This window comes from Epargyreus clarus, unplaced genomic scaffold (assembly GCF_041222505.1).
Source record: "Epargyreus clarus isolate Ecla_fem2 unplaced genomic scaffold, WU_Ecla_fem_2.2 ptg000007l, whole genome shotgun sequence".
Classification (NCBI taxonomy): Eukaryota; Metazoa; Arthropoda; class Insecta; order Lepidoptera; family Hesperiidae; genus Epargyreus; species Epargyreus clarus.
This window is the reverse complement of record NW_027332215.1, coordinates 16,904,901-16,921,105: the sequence shown is the minus strand read 5'-3', so window position 1 is coordinate 16,921,105 and position 16,205 is coordinate 16,904,901. Positions and strand designations below refer to the sequence as shown.

The 16,205-nt window shown below is 33.5% G+C and overlaps 3 protein-coding genes across 6 annotated transcripts in view; 2 read left to right on the top strand and 1 right to left on the bottom strand.

The window, feature by feature from the left end:
- Nucleotides 1–6,522: 6,522 nt before the first annotated feature.
- Nucleotides 6,523–7,811, bottom strand: LOC140743121 (uncharacterized). Its single transcript, XM_073074180.1, has 2 exons — nt 7,539–7,811; nt 6,523–6,905 (listed from the first exon to the last, which is right to left on the bottom strand). The coding sequence occupies exons 1-2, from the start codon at nt 7,786–7,788 to the stop codon at nt 6,679–6,681; spliced, it is 477 nt and encodes a 158-aa protein (XP_072930281.1). The 5' UTR covers nt 7,789–7,811; the 3' UTR covers nt 6,523–6,678.
- A 1,881-nt stretch (nt 7,812–9,692) lies between these two features.
- LOC140743120 (uncharacterized) lies at nt 9,693–12,325 on the top strand. 3 transcript variants are annotated; one of them, XM_073074178.1, is made up of 5 exons: nt 9,693–9,806; nt 10,079–10,209; nt 10,947–11,057; nt 11,459–11,548; nt 12,165–12,325. In XM_073074178.1, exons 1-5 carry the CDS (start codon nt 9,716–9,718, stop codon nt 12,261–12,263), a joined length of 522 nt encoding a protein of 173 aa, XP_072930279.1. In that variant the 5' UTR covers nt 9,693–9,715; the 3' UTR covers nt 12,264–12,325. The 3 variants fall into 3 exon arrangements, with proteins under 3 accessions (XP_072930279.1, XP_072930278.1, XP_072930280.1); XM_073074177.1 differs by having other exon boundaries at nt 10,944–11,057; XM_073074179.1 differs by lacking the exon at nt 9,693–9,806 and adding an exon at nt 9,861–9,997 and having other exon boundaries at nt 10,944–11,057.
- A 3,183-nt stretch (nt 12,326–15,508) lies between these two features.
- The window catches only part of Ae2 (anion exchange protein Ae2), a 105,068-nt gene continuing 104,371 nt past the window's right edge, over nt 15,509–16,205 (top strand). Inside the window, exon 1 of one of the 2 annotated variants that reach the window (XM_073074876.1) lies at nt 15,509–15,647. The gene's annotated coding sequence lies outside the window, so the exon portion shown is untranslated. The remainder of the gene's footprint in view (nt 15,648–16,205) is intronic. The other variant, XM_073074879.1, reaches the window with a different exon arrangement.

The window sequence follows — 16,205 nt, the reverse complement described above, 5'->3', positions numbered from 1 at the left end:
GTGCAGCATAATTTTGTGACCGCTTTAATTATTCGTGGCTGGTTGCGTATTTTAAGGTCCCGTGCGTGATTTCCGTGCGTAGCTAGGTCTTTTGAATGCTCCGAGCTGTCACTAAGTTTGGTGTGAATTATACATTCCAATTAATTTGATACCAATAAATTTATTGTGCCTCGTAGCCTCTGTTTATTGTAAGCAATATTAAGAATCTTACGCTCCACGATCTCCGACCGCACTCATAGCCTTTTAAACAGACAATATACTTGTATGTTTAATCGAAATAATTAATGCCAAAAATGATCAATGAAATTAAATATAATTATATAGTTTAAGCTGAACCATAGTGCCTGCGATCGTTCGTTGAGGACCTGATATGTATTGTATGGGTCCGGATACGGGGGTCGCACGTTGTTGACGATTGCGTACGCGCAATACTCGCGAATGCCTTCGGAGATCGTGTGGCGTATATTTTAAGCATTGTTACGGTAACAAATTTGACATTTTCAATTAAATTTTTATGCATTTTTAATAAAGAGATTTATTAAAATATCATGCATTAAGTATAGCGTATTTTTGCTCGACATTGTTACAGTTTATTATCCAACAAATAATATTAATTATTATTATTGTCGATAAATATACTCATTACTTAATTAGTTTTAAGATGTCTACATTACTTTACCGTAGCGCTAGTCACTCTTATTATAAGTATACCTTCGCTCTAGTTAAGGTGTGCTTAATTCCCTTAGATATAGTCTGGTCCGATCTCCCGTATACTGATGACTTGATCTCGTGTTTCATCTTAATGATATATATATTTCAGGCTCTGATTCGCATATCTGATATAATTTATTGTCAGAACTCAGGCTCAATATTGATAACGGTCTACTAAATCACTCCGTCTTACTAAAACGTAGATAATTCCTACATTTGACAAAATTTAGAAGTTGTGTATTGATATGTTGGGTGACAAAGGAATCTTATTTTATACGTAGGTTTAGAGAGTAGTCGTAATTATGGAAGGAACATCCAATGTAGCTTATATTAAGAATCAGCCATATTTCCTTTACTAAGTCTTTCTTATTTTAACTTTATATCTAGAACTTATTGATAGTATTTTTTGTATTTTCTGTGATCTAGTGATGTGTATGAGTTGTAAATGTGTAGTGAATTGTTTTTATTGTAGTCTGTTTATGTGCACAATATTTTTTGGTTAAATGAGAGTAAAAACTGAATCAAAAAATTGTTCATCTAAAAACTATTCTTCCGTGCGTGTTCTACGAAAGTAACTTTACCGAATTTTGTGAACAATATCTCTATGCAAATTACTAATTTCTGCAAAATATAATCGATTTATCATTCAAGAGTAATATGACAGTTAAATAGATCAGAATCGTAGTTGGATATGGTATCTATGAAACAAACCTACCGACCAAACTTCTAGTAAGCTTGAAGTTATGTCGAGTATTGCCGATTTAATTTTAAAAAAATATGGCAGCTACCAATGTACCACTGGGTTTCTTGAACAAAGTTGCAACTTCAGAGCAAATAGAAACTTAAAAAAAGATAACCTATTGAAATGTAAGGTTTAATCCGAATTCTTTAGAAGTCATGTCTCATTGCGCCACGGCGTAAATTTCCTAATTTCTTGGACATTTTCAGAATCACAGTTACATTTTCTCAAAGACTGTTTAGACGTAGATAAAAATATTATTTCGGAAATAGGTTTCGGAGACTTGAGCGCGATTTAGTTTTTCTTCATGAGGGCACATACTTAATTTATCATTCTTCATCTACAAGCCATTACTGACCCACGGGCACGGGACTCCTCAGAGTAAGAAGTATAGATAATTTGAATTGACTTTTTTTTAGAAAACTCTGGCGTGTAGGTTTTTGCAATATTCCATCACTGTATAAGTACTTAAAAAAATTACGGTATAATCTCAGACTTTTGATCTGAACCAAGTTAATTTATTAGTTCTTTCATTCATTCATTAATCTTTCAAATATTTATAGTTACAAAATCAATGTAATTCATTTCGAACAAAATCACTGTTTCCCAACTGTACTGTATGTATATTTAAAATCAGCATCGAGTAATACCTGTTTTTATTATATTCAATCTATCAAAGAATTTTCGGTAATTCTATTCTCTAAACACAATCAAAATCCAATAAATAAAGGTAACGTTAATACTCGATGCTATGTTTGAAAAGTATCTGCTATGATATCATACCTTTACCTATTTGCAGGCAAAGTGAGCTAACATGGTCAAGTAAACATTTGGAGTATACGGATCGCTTTTGACAAACTATGTTTCTGTCTCTATCGTAATTTTCGATGTTGTGATCTAATTGTATTCGATATTGTCTTCGTGTCGTACACTGTAAAGGACCTTCGTATCCACAACGAATTAAACATTCTTGTACGCGACTTGTTCTAACTTTGCGGAGCGCATGACTACCTTTATGATGGTATTCACTTACTAAACCGAAGATAGACCTACCAAATTTTTTTTATTATATTTGTACGTATTTGCGCCTAGTTTGAAAGTATACGTATACTTTCAAACTAGGCGCGTAAGTTTTATGAGCAAACGGCAGAAATGCAAAACCGTCGAGTTCTAGTTTGTTTTTTAAGTTTTCACGAGTTTGACCCTCTATCTAGCCATATAACATAAGAGTTTATAATACTACCCTATGTACCATTTAAGACTTAAAACTAAAACTAATTCTGATTAACAAGAAATTTGTGGCCATGCAAACTAATGTAACTTTTCCAAAATATATGTCGTATTTTATGTGATTTCTATAAGTGTGATTATTTTATATTAGGATTCTTCTTATTATATTATTCTTGTGAGTGTTCACTTGTATTATAGCGTTTATGAATATATATAATATATCATTAGGTATGTGTTGATCCAAAACTTGGCGATTTATAGATTACCTGGTATAAATACGTTACAGTGTAATAAAGATGCGATTATGAATAGTTTAGTCAAAATAACATCAATTATTTATATATCTAAATTTTACAAACAGAATATTAATATTTTAATTAAACAGCAAAGAATATCTTTTATCGCTCTTTTAACACTTTAATTTCAATATACGTTGAGGATATTTGGTAATCTGCAGATTGCCGGTTTTGTCTAAAATCACTGTGTGATTTGAAGTATTAAAAATTCCATTGTTATTTCTAACCTATTGTAATTCAAATCGATTTGCACAATAGAATATTCTGCAATATATGTTTGGAACATGTACTAAAATAACTTCCGTATTTCTGACTTGCAAACACGGCACTTGTTGAGTGAGACACCGCTGATTATATGTAGTAACTTGTGAATGTTTAAACTCTGTGTGTTGATGTATGTAATGTTCCGTTTAAATGTTTGTGTGTGAATACCCACACTAGGTTAGGTTATGATTTCAGAACAACAATAAAAGGTATGAGATGTACAGTCCCTGCACACTAAGTCATATCTTTAGTTATTGTTCTGAGGTTATACTGATTACAATCCATTTGTCCGAATAGTGCTTTATGGTAACGAACATTGAAAGTAGATATATTCAAATGTTTTTGTGCAGTTTAGCCAATCGTTAAGTAATGTTTTAAATCAATCATATATTAGAAATATATAAGTTATACCACATAAGTGTAAGAATGGGAATGCCGTTCATTATTGAGACACATTTATTATCAACATTGTTAACATTCTATTTTTAATATCCGAAGGTTACCAACATAATTAGATATTATATATACAAATAAAACTAGTTTTGACGATTTTAAGTGGAAAAAATATTCTGTTTACGAATATAATTACTATTGAATTATATAATAAATTTCGCATTTCATTAGTTTTTATAAGTATGTATTATTAGAACAGTAATAAATCAGAGAGAGCAATGTGTTCCGGTAAAATTGTCATTGTTAAATTTTCCATAAATTTTTCAACAATAGCTTTTTTGGCCTAATGTGAAAATTTGTACGTGTCAAAAATTACGATGTACAAATTTGGTCTTATATTTCAATACGAACAATGGCAATACCTGGTACGTTAAACTAACGTTCGGTTCACACGGCTTTATACTGCACGTTTTTTACGGCACCATTCACAAGGTTATTGTACTGCAAAAAAGTATGACACGTAAGAAGCTGCACTTTATTTTGTTGTACGTTTTTAAAATTATAAAAAGTGTACGTTACTCACGCAAGAAGTGAAACAGAACAAAACAGGATTACAAAATGATAGTGCCGATTTCGGTTATCGCTATTGTAAAATGATTTTTTGCTACCAAAACAAGTAACTTCAAAAATTTACGCCCACAAGCCTGTATTTTACACCGCTTAACACGCTGATTATTAAGAAAATCGCGTTAACTGCGTCGATTGACTTGAACGAACACAAAAAATGCACTAGAATACCGTGTGAACCCAGCTTTATTATGGTTTTACCATGAACGATGACAATATGTTTGAAATGTTTGATTAATCGTAGTCTATTAACATTATTCCTAGGACGTAAAGAAACCAAAAGATGTAATGTTGCGCTTTTGATTGTATTTTATAATATGATAATTTTATCTAACCATGTATTTGTACATTATTATTCGAATAGACATAGTTTTGCCTCATATAACATATTTAGTAAGACCTACAAATCAGTATTTAGATATTTAATCCAAATAAATTATTATCATATTTAATTGTCATTTTACGATTTCTATTAAATATATTATCAGATTATAATAATAATTTATAAAAAGTGTCCTCAATGGGAACGGAAAAGTTAAAAGTGAAAAAATGCACATGCAATGAAATCTATATTTCTTAGTTCATCCTGGGAGTCATCCGTAAGTGCCCATTATGCAACTCTCGTTTTTCTTAAAAATTGTATGTAATGTTTTTGAACTGGCTTTCACATAACAATAGACATATTTTTAAGGAGTGATAAACTACTTACTTCTTACACCTAGCCAGGGCGGAATTGACATTATGTTATAAAACGGATGTCTCCTAGTTACGAACGACTATTCTTATTTATACGTTTAGTAGCCCCAATCTACTATTGGATGGGAAAGAAATCAGTTGTCCATAGTATGATTTGAGTGGAGAAAAGGAAAGATATGTTGATATCAAAAAAATAAAAATAAAACCGTTCACATACATCATACATCAGTTACAAATCAATGATGGAATAGCCTGTACTGAAACTACAGAGAATTCGTGACTCAAAAAATGTATAAAGTGGTAAGAGGAGATAATTATATATATGTGTACCAATAAAAATACTATAATACTTACAAATTGCAATTCCTTTATAGTACACGAGTAATGTAATTGTCGAGTCATAATAAGACTGCAGTTGCATGCACGCTGGACTTGTACAATAAGCAAAGCTCGCTTAAAGGAAAATTATGTTTCTTTTGAAGGTTTCTAGACACATAACTGACATACAAAGGATACGTTAATACGTTAAACAACAAAGGTAGTTAATGCGAATGGAATAATCATGAGATTAGTAGGTACTATGTGGTTTAAAACCGTGTCTGATTTTCGTAGTATTATCCCGTTTGTTACTTTAAGCTTCTTGTATAGATATTACTGATTGTAATCCTGGTATCTTGTCCCGTTGCATGTGCGGTGATTGTCAATACACGGCTGTTAATATATTGAAAAAATAATATTGTTGTTTTATTGATCAGCTCCCCATTTTTCAAATTAATCAAATATATATTTTGTATTTCATAAGAAGACATTACAAAACTATTAGAAACAGTGTTTGTGCTTAAATACACAATAAATATAGAGAGAAGTAGATATGTAAATTTAAAATGAAACAATAGCCTCAATAACATATTAGTGAGTAAAATTTATCTTTATTAAAAAGATAGATACCGATATTTTTATTACAAAATCCTCATGGCGTTAAGATGTTTTAATTATTTCTATAGTTCAATTCCATTTTCACTGCTTATTAGGTTCTGACAGTTTATAACAATGATGTTCCACGAAGCCAATTCTAACGTGGACCATTTTGTTTAAGGATGGGTCGATATTCTTAGATCCATTATTAAAAAAATCAACATGTGGCGGGCGAAGGTAATCGATATCAATAACAAACTAAGATAACTAATCAAGATCAAAGACAGATCTGAGACACATCAGTGCTCAAGTTCTTCTATGTTATACTAGTTTAATAAGGCAAATATACTTGTACGTAGCTAAAGTCCTTGGAGGCGGTAATACACCACAGACCATTAAAGATATCCATGGGCGCCAAATCCCACATACCATAAGGTGAACTGACTAGTCATTTGCTACCTCAATTATATAATAAGTGAGATGGAGGTGGTGGAACCCTTTGTGGTTCGACTCCGGTGGCACCACCACCACCTATTTCTCATAACAGCAGCCTTAAGCGCTGTGTTCTGGTTTGAAGGTGTGGTAAGGGGGACATACTTTTCTGAGGCGTTCCAGCTTCGCCCGCAGGGGTAGCGGCGCATCTGTGGCTGACATCTGGTAGGAATATCAAATCCTATCTAGGGTTGATTATAGATGTCCATGGGCGGCAGTAGTCACTTACCATCAGGTGGACCGCATGCCCGTCTGCTACGCCCATATTATAAAAAAAATTAAAATAAAAGTTTTTATCATTTTTTTTATATCTTCTTAGTCGAGATCGCGTTGCTCAATGTTATCCGTCGCAGCGCACGGCGGGCGGACACACGGGCGGCGTTGCTCCTCGCGCTCGCCGCGTGCGCACCGCCCCGCTACGCATAGCCGCCGCCGGACCGTGCTACCCGCGCCGCATGTAGCTGAACACTCGCCCCATTTGCTCCATCTGCTCCACATCTTGCGCGAATCGACGCCATGCTCGATGTTGCTGGTGGTGAACACTAAAAACCGTTAATAGAACAACTTAGGAGCGTTTTTTTTGTTTCAAAACCCACGAGACTGCAGTTTTGTGCGGTTACTTAAGCGCCACGGTTACGGTTACAATCAAACGAGTCTGTCCGTATTTGCTCCTAAGCAGGAATAAAATATACCTTTTTTTGTTTACGAGGGGGAAACCTTCAAAAGGTACCCTGTTCCGTGGGAGCGACACGGGGTTAGGTTAATTCTTAACGTATTAACACCCCTAAAGGGCCAAAGGCCGTCCTCGTGGCGCGTTGCCCCGTCGGACTCCGCGTAGGTAAGGATGACGTTCACTAAACAGTGGTGCGTACGACGGAATGCAACCTTACATACCGTTGTATTTCCCGGAATCATTTTTCACTTCTGCCACCCGCAACCCCGGAAGCCTCCTTTCAGTCGCCTTTTATGACAGGCAGAGGATACCGCACCCCTATTGTGGTCCCGGAACTACATGCATATAAATAAATATAATTGCCTTATTAAAAAAGGATCTCATCTTCTGAAAAGGATTTACCTACCTAATTCAGATTCAACTACTTCGTTATGTAACTTATAATATAGGTACCTACACTTATATGTAATATCCGCTTATAGTTACTTGGCATTAAAACTACCTGTTTCCGTGGCCTCCTCTATGGGTAATATGCTATTGGTCAATTTGCCACCAGCCTCATGATACTGCTCGACTGACGGTATTTCTTTTCGCAGACGTTCTTCCAATATCAAATCAATTAATTCGACGGGCTTTAGAATTAATTTATCTCCTTTTTTTTCGTACTTCGTAAGCATTGTCGATTTCGCTTTAACTTGTACGAAAATATTAAGAAGGGCCACAAAATTTAAGAACAGCATTAACAGTCTCATTACAAATTGAAATAATGACAGCACTGAAGATGTTTACCCATAGATATATTATACTAACGTAGGTACGTCAGTAGGATGATATATCTATGTGTTTACCTTTTTTCTTAGGTATATTTATTAACTGAAAAATATTATATAATTAAACTTAAAGAAAATTAGAAAATAATAAATTAATCCATAAATATAAAATAACTTATTTACAAAATTTACATATAAAAAAAATTGAAAAACAAAAATATAAAAACAAAAACACTACCATAAAATATTGTCACCATCACTGTCTTTGGGCAAAGTTCCCAAGACGCTGGCAGCATTTCCTCTCTGAATTGCTATCAGCATGCTATCAGCTCTCGGGTCCCCTGATACATCGACCAAACGAGTTGACAGCTGTTTAAACAACTGCCAAGCATCCGGAACCCATGGACCCAAAGCTTCAACACCAAACGCCAAAGTTTTTTTTAATAATATTTATTTTATTAATTTTTAGTATTTGGGTTTATAGCAGCCACCATTATGCATCCCCTGTAAAAAAATCAAGTGTCTATCTATTACGGTTCAAAAGATAAGAGGCCTGTGGCACACCAACAGACAGCGGAGGGTTCCGTTTTACCCTTTGAGTACGGAATCCTAAAAATCATTCTACAAGATCTACAAGAGGCATTATAGATATGTTTCAGAAAATTTGAGTTATAGGGAAATAGTTATAGGTTATATAAAAATAACATTATTTTTCAAAACTAAAAATCACGCTATAACAGTTATAGAAACTAAAAAGTAATAATTGTTGTTGTAATAAATTATGCGATGAACTTTCTCTAAGGCGCTCGAAACAATATCGCCTCGAAAACTTTAATCCTGAGCATGTCGATAAGGACAATGGTACAAAATTATTAAAATTATTGTCATTGGTTTTCAAAAATTCTTCAAAATTTTGCATTAAACTTAACGTTCAAAGTGAATAGAAATCGTGTTCAAAGATTCCATTACTTAGTTACCCACATACCTACATACATACACTACCCAAGCTAATAAAAGCGTGTTAAATCTACTATTTAAGCGTTTTGGGGATTTTCAGGAAGTCAGATATGGACTCAGTTGACCTGGAATAAAATGATAGGTACCTACTGGTGATTTAAATACTGGTTAAATGCTCTTGTTTCAACATATGTTTTGGATACGTGACACAGCTGTATCGATCAATAACAAAACTCCTTAACTGTGTTAAGACGAAGATGCACTTTATAGACGTAAGTATGTAATAATTATAATAGTAAACTACTTCATTATTATTAGGTAAGTTGTTGATATACCTGCCCATTTGAAAAGCACAAAGGTACTATTTACTTCTTTTAAAAATATATTTTAGATCCTAAGAATCTAGGTTGTGACGTCATGGCCAAAACGTTGCAACATTTCCCTACATGCATTACGTGTCTTGAATTTTATGTACAAAAGACAGACAAAAATATTGTATAAAGCCAAAAAATAAGTGTAAGTATGTAATCTTATACAAACATAAAGCGGAGTGAAAATTACTTGCTTACGATTCGCTATGCTGCTGCACTTAAATAAATATACCTACCACCAAACATTGATGATTTAATCGTCGTTCAATAATTATGAATAAAGTAACGTAGTAAGTAGGTACTTTACAGGTGGTTACTATTTGCCCAAATATTCTGGTGCCACTTGTGTGAACATAATTTTATTCAATTCATGAACGTTGTCTATTGAATAAATAAACACAGTTTCGATTCTAACAATAATTATATCATTGTTCATATCATCGCTGCATTGTATGCCTTCTAGATGTAAACAATAATGATCAACAAAATTGAATATCTAATATGTAATCATATTGTCTTAGTAGGTATCATACAACCATGTAGTTATTTGTTTTTCAGTCGCTGGACGACAGGCAGTGGAAATGATCGTCGAGGTTTGTTTGCTTCTACGAATCGTGTTGAATGAACACCAACATCTCACTTTACAACGCGTTTCAGTGGCACCATGTGGAGGTAAATATATTTTTTTCACAGAAATGTTCAAGTACATACCTACGTTTCAATTTCAATACGTTTATGTCTTGCTGCGACGAGTGCCATTCGTTGTTAGACACAGTGAGCTGAAGAGTGTTTCGGAAAGATGTTTGCTAATTTATTAACATTATTAGTTCTGTTTACGATGTTAAGACTTATTCGAGGCGAAAGTACGTACTATATGTATGTACAAATAATTTTCTTCAAGCAAACCTTGTAAAGATTAATCTCATCGTTTTACGTTATTTTAGCGACAAAAGAACCACTAAAGGACGTGCCACAGAGATCCACGCTGAAGTCTACTTCAGATTACGTCAGTACGGATTCATGGGGTGATAGTCCGAACCTCAACCCAGTTTGGATTTATCGTCCTCCTTCACTAGTAAGTCCTGAAACATCAATATTATCTACCTAACTTGCAACGATATCTCTGACTGTCACCCGTTTCTTTATACATTACGTTTTTGCACAGCTTTCGTGATTGCAAAGCTTATTGTTTCAAGGGCATGGAAAATTATGTTACTTCGTAATGGTAGTTTTATACAATTATCAACTGTATTTTAATGCAGTGTTTTGTTTGTTTATTACTATAATTTCAGTTGATAAGTGGTGGAACTTTTCTTGAAATGGCCTTAGGATTTTTAATATAGGCTCTTGTCTATTCTGCCAGCGTTTCATCGAATATTTAATCTCCTTGTTTGAAGCATCTTGAGGCACTTACTATTTGGCATGCAATGATGTACGAGTATAAAATGAACAATAAACAATATTTTATTATATTCTATTATAATGAATAACCGTTTATAACCTATTGATTTTGTTATGTCTGTATCATGTTGTGTTCATATTTTTATTTCAACGTTCTGATGTAGGGTGAATGACGATTTAACAAACTCTAGGCTTCAAATTCGTAAAGTTATTCGTGGTTGACTCTGACGGCAAAGCATTTTAAAATATTTTAATGAGATGTTTAATGAATAGTGTTAGATACTTTGTAAAACCTCATTTACTTCGCTGTTAATTATTTGTTAATGACTAAATTTTAAAGTAACCGACGAGGTCTTATTTTGATATTACTATGAATGTAAACAGAGTTTAAATCATTGAATTCTTCAGCAGTTGCAGAGAGCACGGGAGAATGAGGTCAAACAAGTGTCGCTGAGGATACCTTTCTCATTAACACGCCTCGCGAAGCCACTTACATTTGGATTCGATCCTTATTTTAATAGAGTGAGTTTAAAAAAGATGTTTAAACCAATCATTGTATACCTACTTTTTGTATAAATTCACCGTAAAATTTCATTTTAGTCTTTTTCGTGCCCGTATGAGAGTGAAACGTGAAGTCACAAATTGCATGTAGCATTAGATTGGTCAACTTTCCTACTCTACTTAGTTAAATTTATTTCGAAAGGAGTTAACCCCACTAAAATTTTACTCTATTTCACTGGTAAATGATACAAGTTTTCAAATGTCTTTCTATTTTTGTTATAAGTAATAGGTAATAGTTTTATTCTATGATCGTATAAAATACTTCTTTAAAGTTATTATAAAAATATTCAGGCCTTGATTGTAAGCGGGTTAGTTAAAGAATTGTGACTTATGTTTTGTACAAATTCAACTACATTTTTTAGGGTTACTTTGAACCATTTGAGAAGCGACAAAAGCCAGTGACCCTAGTCGCTTTCAGAAGAAATGGGTTGCTTCCGAGAGAACGTATAAAGGTATGCCCAAAAGTATAACACTATAGTTTGAAACTACAGTGATTCTATTATTTATTGGTTTATATTATAATCAACGTGCGCAATAAAGCCTAGTTAATGGAATCGTTTTGCCTTTATTCCTATAGGTTCCTACAGAATTTTTACATCCTAACATTTATTAATTAATTTGTAAGGGCTTAAGCAACTTATGAGATGGTAACGGATGATGGATGGTAACGAGGTGTAATCTATCTTAAATCGCTCCCAGAGGCATCTGTTTACATACATTTAGATGTATAAAGTAGTTGGAACTCTGAATCTTAACCGGGAGTCTGAGGTTCGAGTTTTAGGCACACACGGACACCTCTGATTTTTCAAAGTGATGTGCTTATTAGAAAGTAACTATAACAGTGAAGAAAATCATCACAAGTAAATCTACTTGAGTTTTTTAAAAAACGTTCTAAGAGTTAAGTGAAATCGACCAATTTGCATTTGGCCAACGGGTTGGACTATGACATATACCTACCTACTTCTCTCATTGTGCGAGAGCCCGTGCTCAGCAGTGGAACACTAATACTACTATATAGGTACTACTGTCCTTAAACCATATCCACGTTGATTTTGATAATAATTTCAGATGGCGGACAGCAGATCTGCGGAGGTCGCGGAAATACAGTCGCCTTTCAATGAAATCAGTAATTTTTGGCAAGACGAACCAGGGTCGATCAATGAATAATTTGTTATATTACCTTATATGTATAATTGTATATATCTTCAAATATAATAAAGTTAAAGCATTGAGTTTGTACATCTATTAATAATTTTGTAAAAAAATACCTATATCATTGTTAATTAACCTTGTGATCCAATGGGAAGTATGGGAAATATATACCATATCAACGACAGCAGAGTCGTGCAGACATTTCTCGTTTTATCAGATTTTAAAGTTACATAGTTTACATTAGAACTTAGAAGGAAACACATTCTGAATTTCGGGAGTAATAGAAAGTAGACTTCGTGAATCGGTAACAGGTATCGTAAAATATACAAATCTCATTCCATAGCCGGTAGATTATATTTTGTGAGAAGATAAGAGAGGTATTGTAGAACTTGAGTATAGCACGCCTTGAAAAATAATAAATTGTTAAATAAGCTTACTTTGAGCAAAGGATCACCTTGTCTTAACTATTTTCTTTGTGAAAATATTGATTTCATACCATTTTTTCCCTAAGTCAGTTTGGCGGAGCACTTTGGTTTCACAAGTAGGTCGATTAGAAGTGACATAGGACCGCGATTGGATACAGTCCTGTGACGCAAATCTTCCCAGTACATATAGGCTAAGAACATACGTATTTATGTGCAACTAGTCGACCCGGCTAATTTTGTACCGCCTTAAAATCTATTTATCAAATATATTTCATATAAAATATGGCCTATGTTACTCGTGGATAATGTAGCTTTCGAATGGTGAAAGAACTTTTAAAATCGGTCCAGTACTTTTTGAGCCTATTCATTACAATCAAACACACAAACAAAGTTTTCCTCTTTATAATATTAGTGTAGATGAATGACGACGAAACTAATATATGAATATATTGAGATAGGTTGGGTTAGTAGGTACCTATATCATATGCCATAACGAGAGTTAGTGTACCATTGAACTACGATTGGATACGGTGCGACCCCATATACATATACCGACATGCATATATACCGATATAAAATGAAATAAAATAAAGTACATGTCATTAAGCTGCATTATTTTGCATGGATAGTCTGCACCGGTTTCCTCAGCCGCCTCCTACAGCTTTTTTTCTATGCCGGGACCGTACATCCCACTAATATCTCTATTGATACCTCGCCAAATAACCATCGCGATTCTAAGGAAGTTATCACATTGTGTCAAATACTTTAAGGCTAACACATATACGAAAATACGAGGTCGCAACGTGACACAGCGTACAGTGATCCGATGCAGTGTCATGGTAATCGACGATTTGTATCGTAAAGAACATTACTTAATCGATTTCGCATCACGGTATGTAACGTTAAAAGTTTAATAATAGCATAAAATAAAAGTATTTATGTTATATATTCATTTAATTATAATCATAGTTCAATTTACTACTATACCTATACCTATTATATTTTTTACTACGACACAGCAACACAACATACATTAATAAAACACTCCATGATTGTGGTCGCCTTGAGTATTTTTCAACAAGAATACTTGATGTACAAATTACCTTTTTCCCCGAATCGCAAACAGAATACCAAGCTCGGACGTCTTGGAAATCGTATTATCTTTCAAGAGACATGTACCTTAGTTTATTTTATTACGGCATCGATTTCCTATTTGTGTATACAGGGTGAATTTGGTAAAGTGGACGTGAATGGCCAAATTCTAAATTTGACGAATAACGTATCCCGTTTTTATAAAACTGTGTAAAATTGCGTATCTCAAAAATTTTTTCTTAGCTGCAAATTCCACGAGTTTATTTAGAAAAGAAAAACATCTATATTATTGAGCTATAAGATAGTATTGCTTATAAGGATTAAATTTTAGATAGTCATTATAACTAATGACAAAGTAAGAAACATTCGTAAGAAAACAGTTTGTTTTCTTATATTTGCTGAATCTTAACTAACGATTTGTTTTATAATGTTTCAATTAGCAACACATAGAAGACATTAAATCTTAAGGATTATCTTCCTATTATAGTTTTCTTGAATTAGTATATTACGAAACCATTGAGATATTACATTAAAAAGTAGTAATTAAAAGAAATATCATGAAAATTAATTACATCGGTCAATTAAAAAAGATTCCTGTCTGGGATCATGTGTTTCTAATGAACACAAGAGTTTCTGAGCCAGGTTTAAAACTGTGATCTATATTTGGCTCGATGCCAATCCTAATAATTGGCAATAATCCACTCTGAAATTGTGGAGAAAAAATGACACTCAATATTTAAAATTTGTATAAATATGTGTTCAAGATTTAACACCTCAATGCTTTACAGGATTGAAAACTATCAAAAGTATATTGTAAATAAATATTTAAGTATATTATGGAAATGTTCCATGAAATTATTTTAATTTTTCAGTTAACATGTACGTGCACGATAATATACTTACATTTTACGAGTAGTAGGTATACCACAACTAAGACTAATAGTGATATACAACAACAGTTTTCGTTTTAAGTTGGATGGATTAGATGTATCAGTTTTGAATACGTAGCTGTTACATTGCCTATTCCTAAATCATATTTATAAATATGTATTTTTAATTAAGGATTTTATTTATAACTAGCTGACCCGGCAAACGTTGTGTTGCCATATAAATAAAAAAATGTTAAGGGTGAACCACCCTTATCACTTAGGGGTATGAAAAATAGATAGTAGCCGATTCTCAGACCTACTGAATGTGCATATAAAATTTGGTGTATATAAAATTTGGTGAAATTCGGTAAAGCCGTTTCGGAGGAGTACGGTAACTATACACGGTAACTATATACGGTACATTGTGACACGAGAATTTTATATATAAGATATTTCAATATTACACACCACAGCACTGTATTTGTTGGGTCTGTGATTATCATGTACCAACTACATACTACTTAGGTACATACTAATTCCTAGAGGAAGCCATTGTGTACAGATAGCCTTAGAACGATCCGTCCTCGATTAAGATTACAACTAAAAAATTTAAAATGAGCTTTCTCCGCCTAAGAAATTTACATCTTGTAAAATTTTCCCTAGACTTTGTGCGTGATGTGGTAATTGTTCGAAAATACAAGAAATAGTTTAATAAGATACGAGAAAACTTTTTGTTTCTATGTGCCAAAAACGTGACGACTTCATAGGTATATATCACTGTCGAAGTCTTTGATGATTAAGTCAAAATGTAAGACTGAAATGAAAAGTAATGAGTGTTTTCTCAGTATAATTGAATACAAAAATAATAAGTATTTGTTCAGTACGTTACAATATGTGATAATGATAATATCGAGGACCGAAAATTTGTGTTTGTATTTTTTAAGATTTGCAAGAATATTACAAGAACATGAAGAAGACTCTGAGTATGCAGAACATTTCCGTACATAGCCAGAGTAAGTATGTGCGGCTAACCTTTATCACAGTACAAATATCTATAATCCTTATACTGTGCCTTTATTAAGTTCTGAAAGGTCCGGTCGTAATCGCAATGTCTTAGAATTAAGTTATTAGTTCCCTTTTCTCTAAGTAAACATATTATTTCCTTTCCACTGTTAACGTTTGCATCAGAGTTAAATCTTCACTATCATTTCGTCTTTTCTTCCTATCGTATCTTTAGAACCCACCTATGTTAATTGAGTTCGAAGGGAGTGTAACTTAATATTGGAAGTAAACTGAAGCGAATGTAGGTTTTATGACATTTCGTTGGGCTCTATTATATTGTCCTACCCTAAAGACATATTACTTTATGCAAGTTCTCTGTGTCAAGATCGTGTTAAGTGGTACGTCCTCGGGGGCGCGCCGCGCGTAGCAATCCGCACGTCGCCGGACCCGCCACCTGCGCACACACGCGATTCATTCAACAACACTTATTAACGATTCTGCATTGTTTAATGATACACTCGCCACTCGTCTTGCTTGTACGCTGTTTCATACGCTTTTTCAATGGCAAT

What these genes read in the sequence shown, in the direction of transcription:
- LOC140743120 (XM_073074177.1), top strand. Translation starts at nt 9,716, where the DNA reads ATGATCGTCGAGGTTTGTTTGCTTCTACGAATCGTGTTGAATGAACAC. An exon ending in TTCAGTGGCACCATGTGGAG is followed by an intron (nt 9,807 to 10,078) that starts GTAAATATATTT and finishes ACGTTATTTTAG; the next exon opens with CGACAAAAGAACCACTAAAG. An exon ending in TTTATCGTCCTCCTTCACTA is followed by an intron (nt 10,210 to 10,943) that starts GTAAGTCCTGAA and finishes TGAATTCTTCAG; the next exon opens with CAGTTGCAGAGAGCACGGGA.
- LOC140743121 (XM_073074180.1), bottom strand. Translation starts at nt 7,788, where the DNA reads ATGAGACTGTTAATGCTGTTCTTAAATTTTGTGGCCCTTCTTAATATT. An exon ending in AGAGGAGGCCACGGAAACAG is followed by an intron (nt 6,906 to 7,538) that starts GTAGTTTTAATG and finishes AACGGTTTTTAG; the next exon opens with TGTTCACCACCAGCAACATC.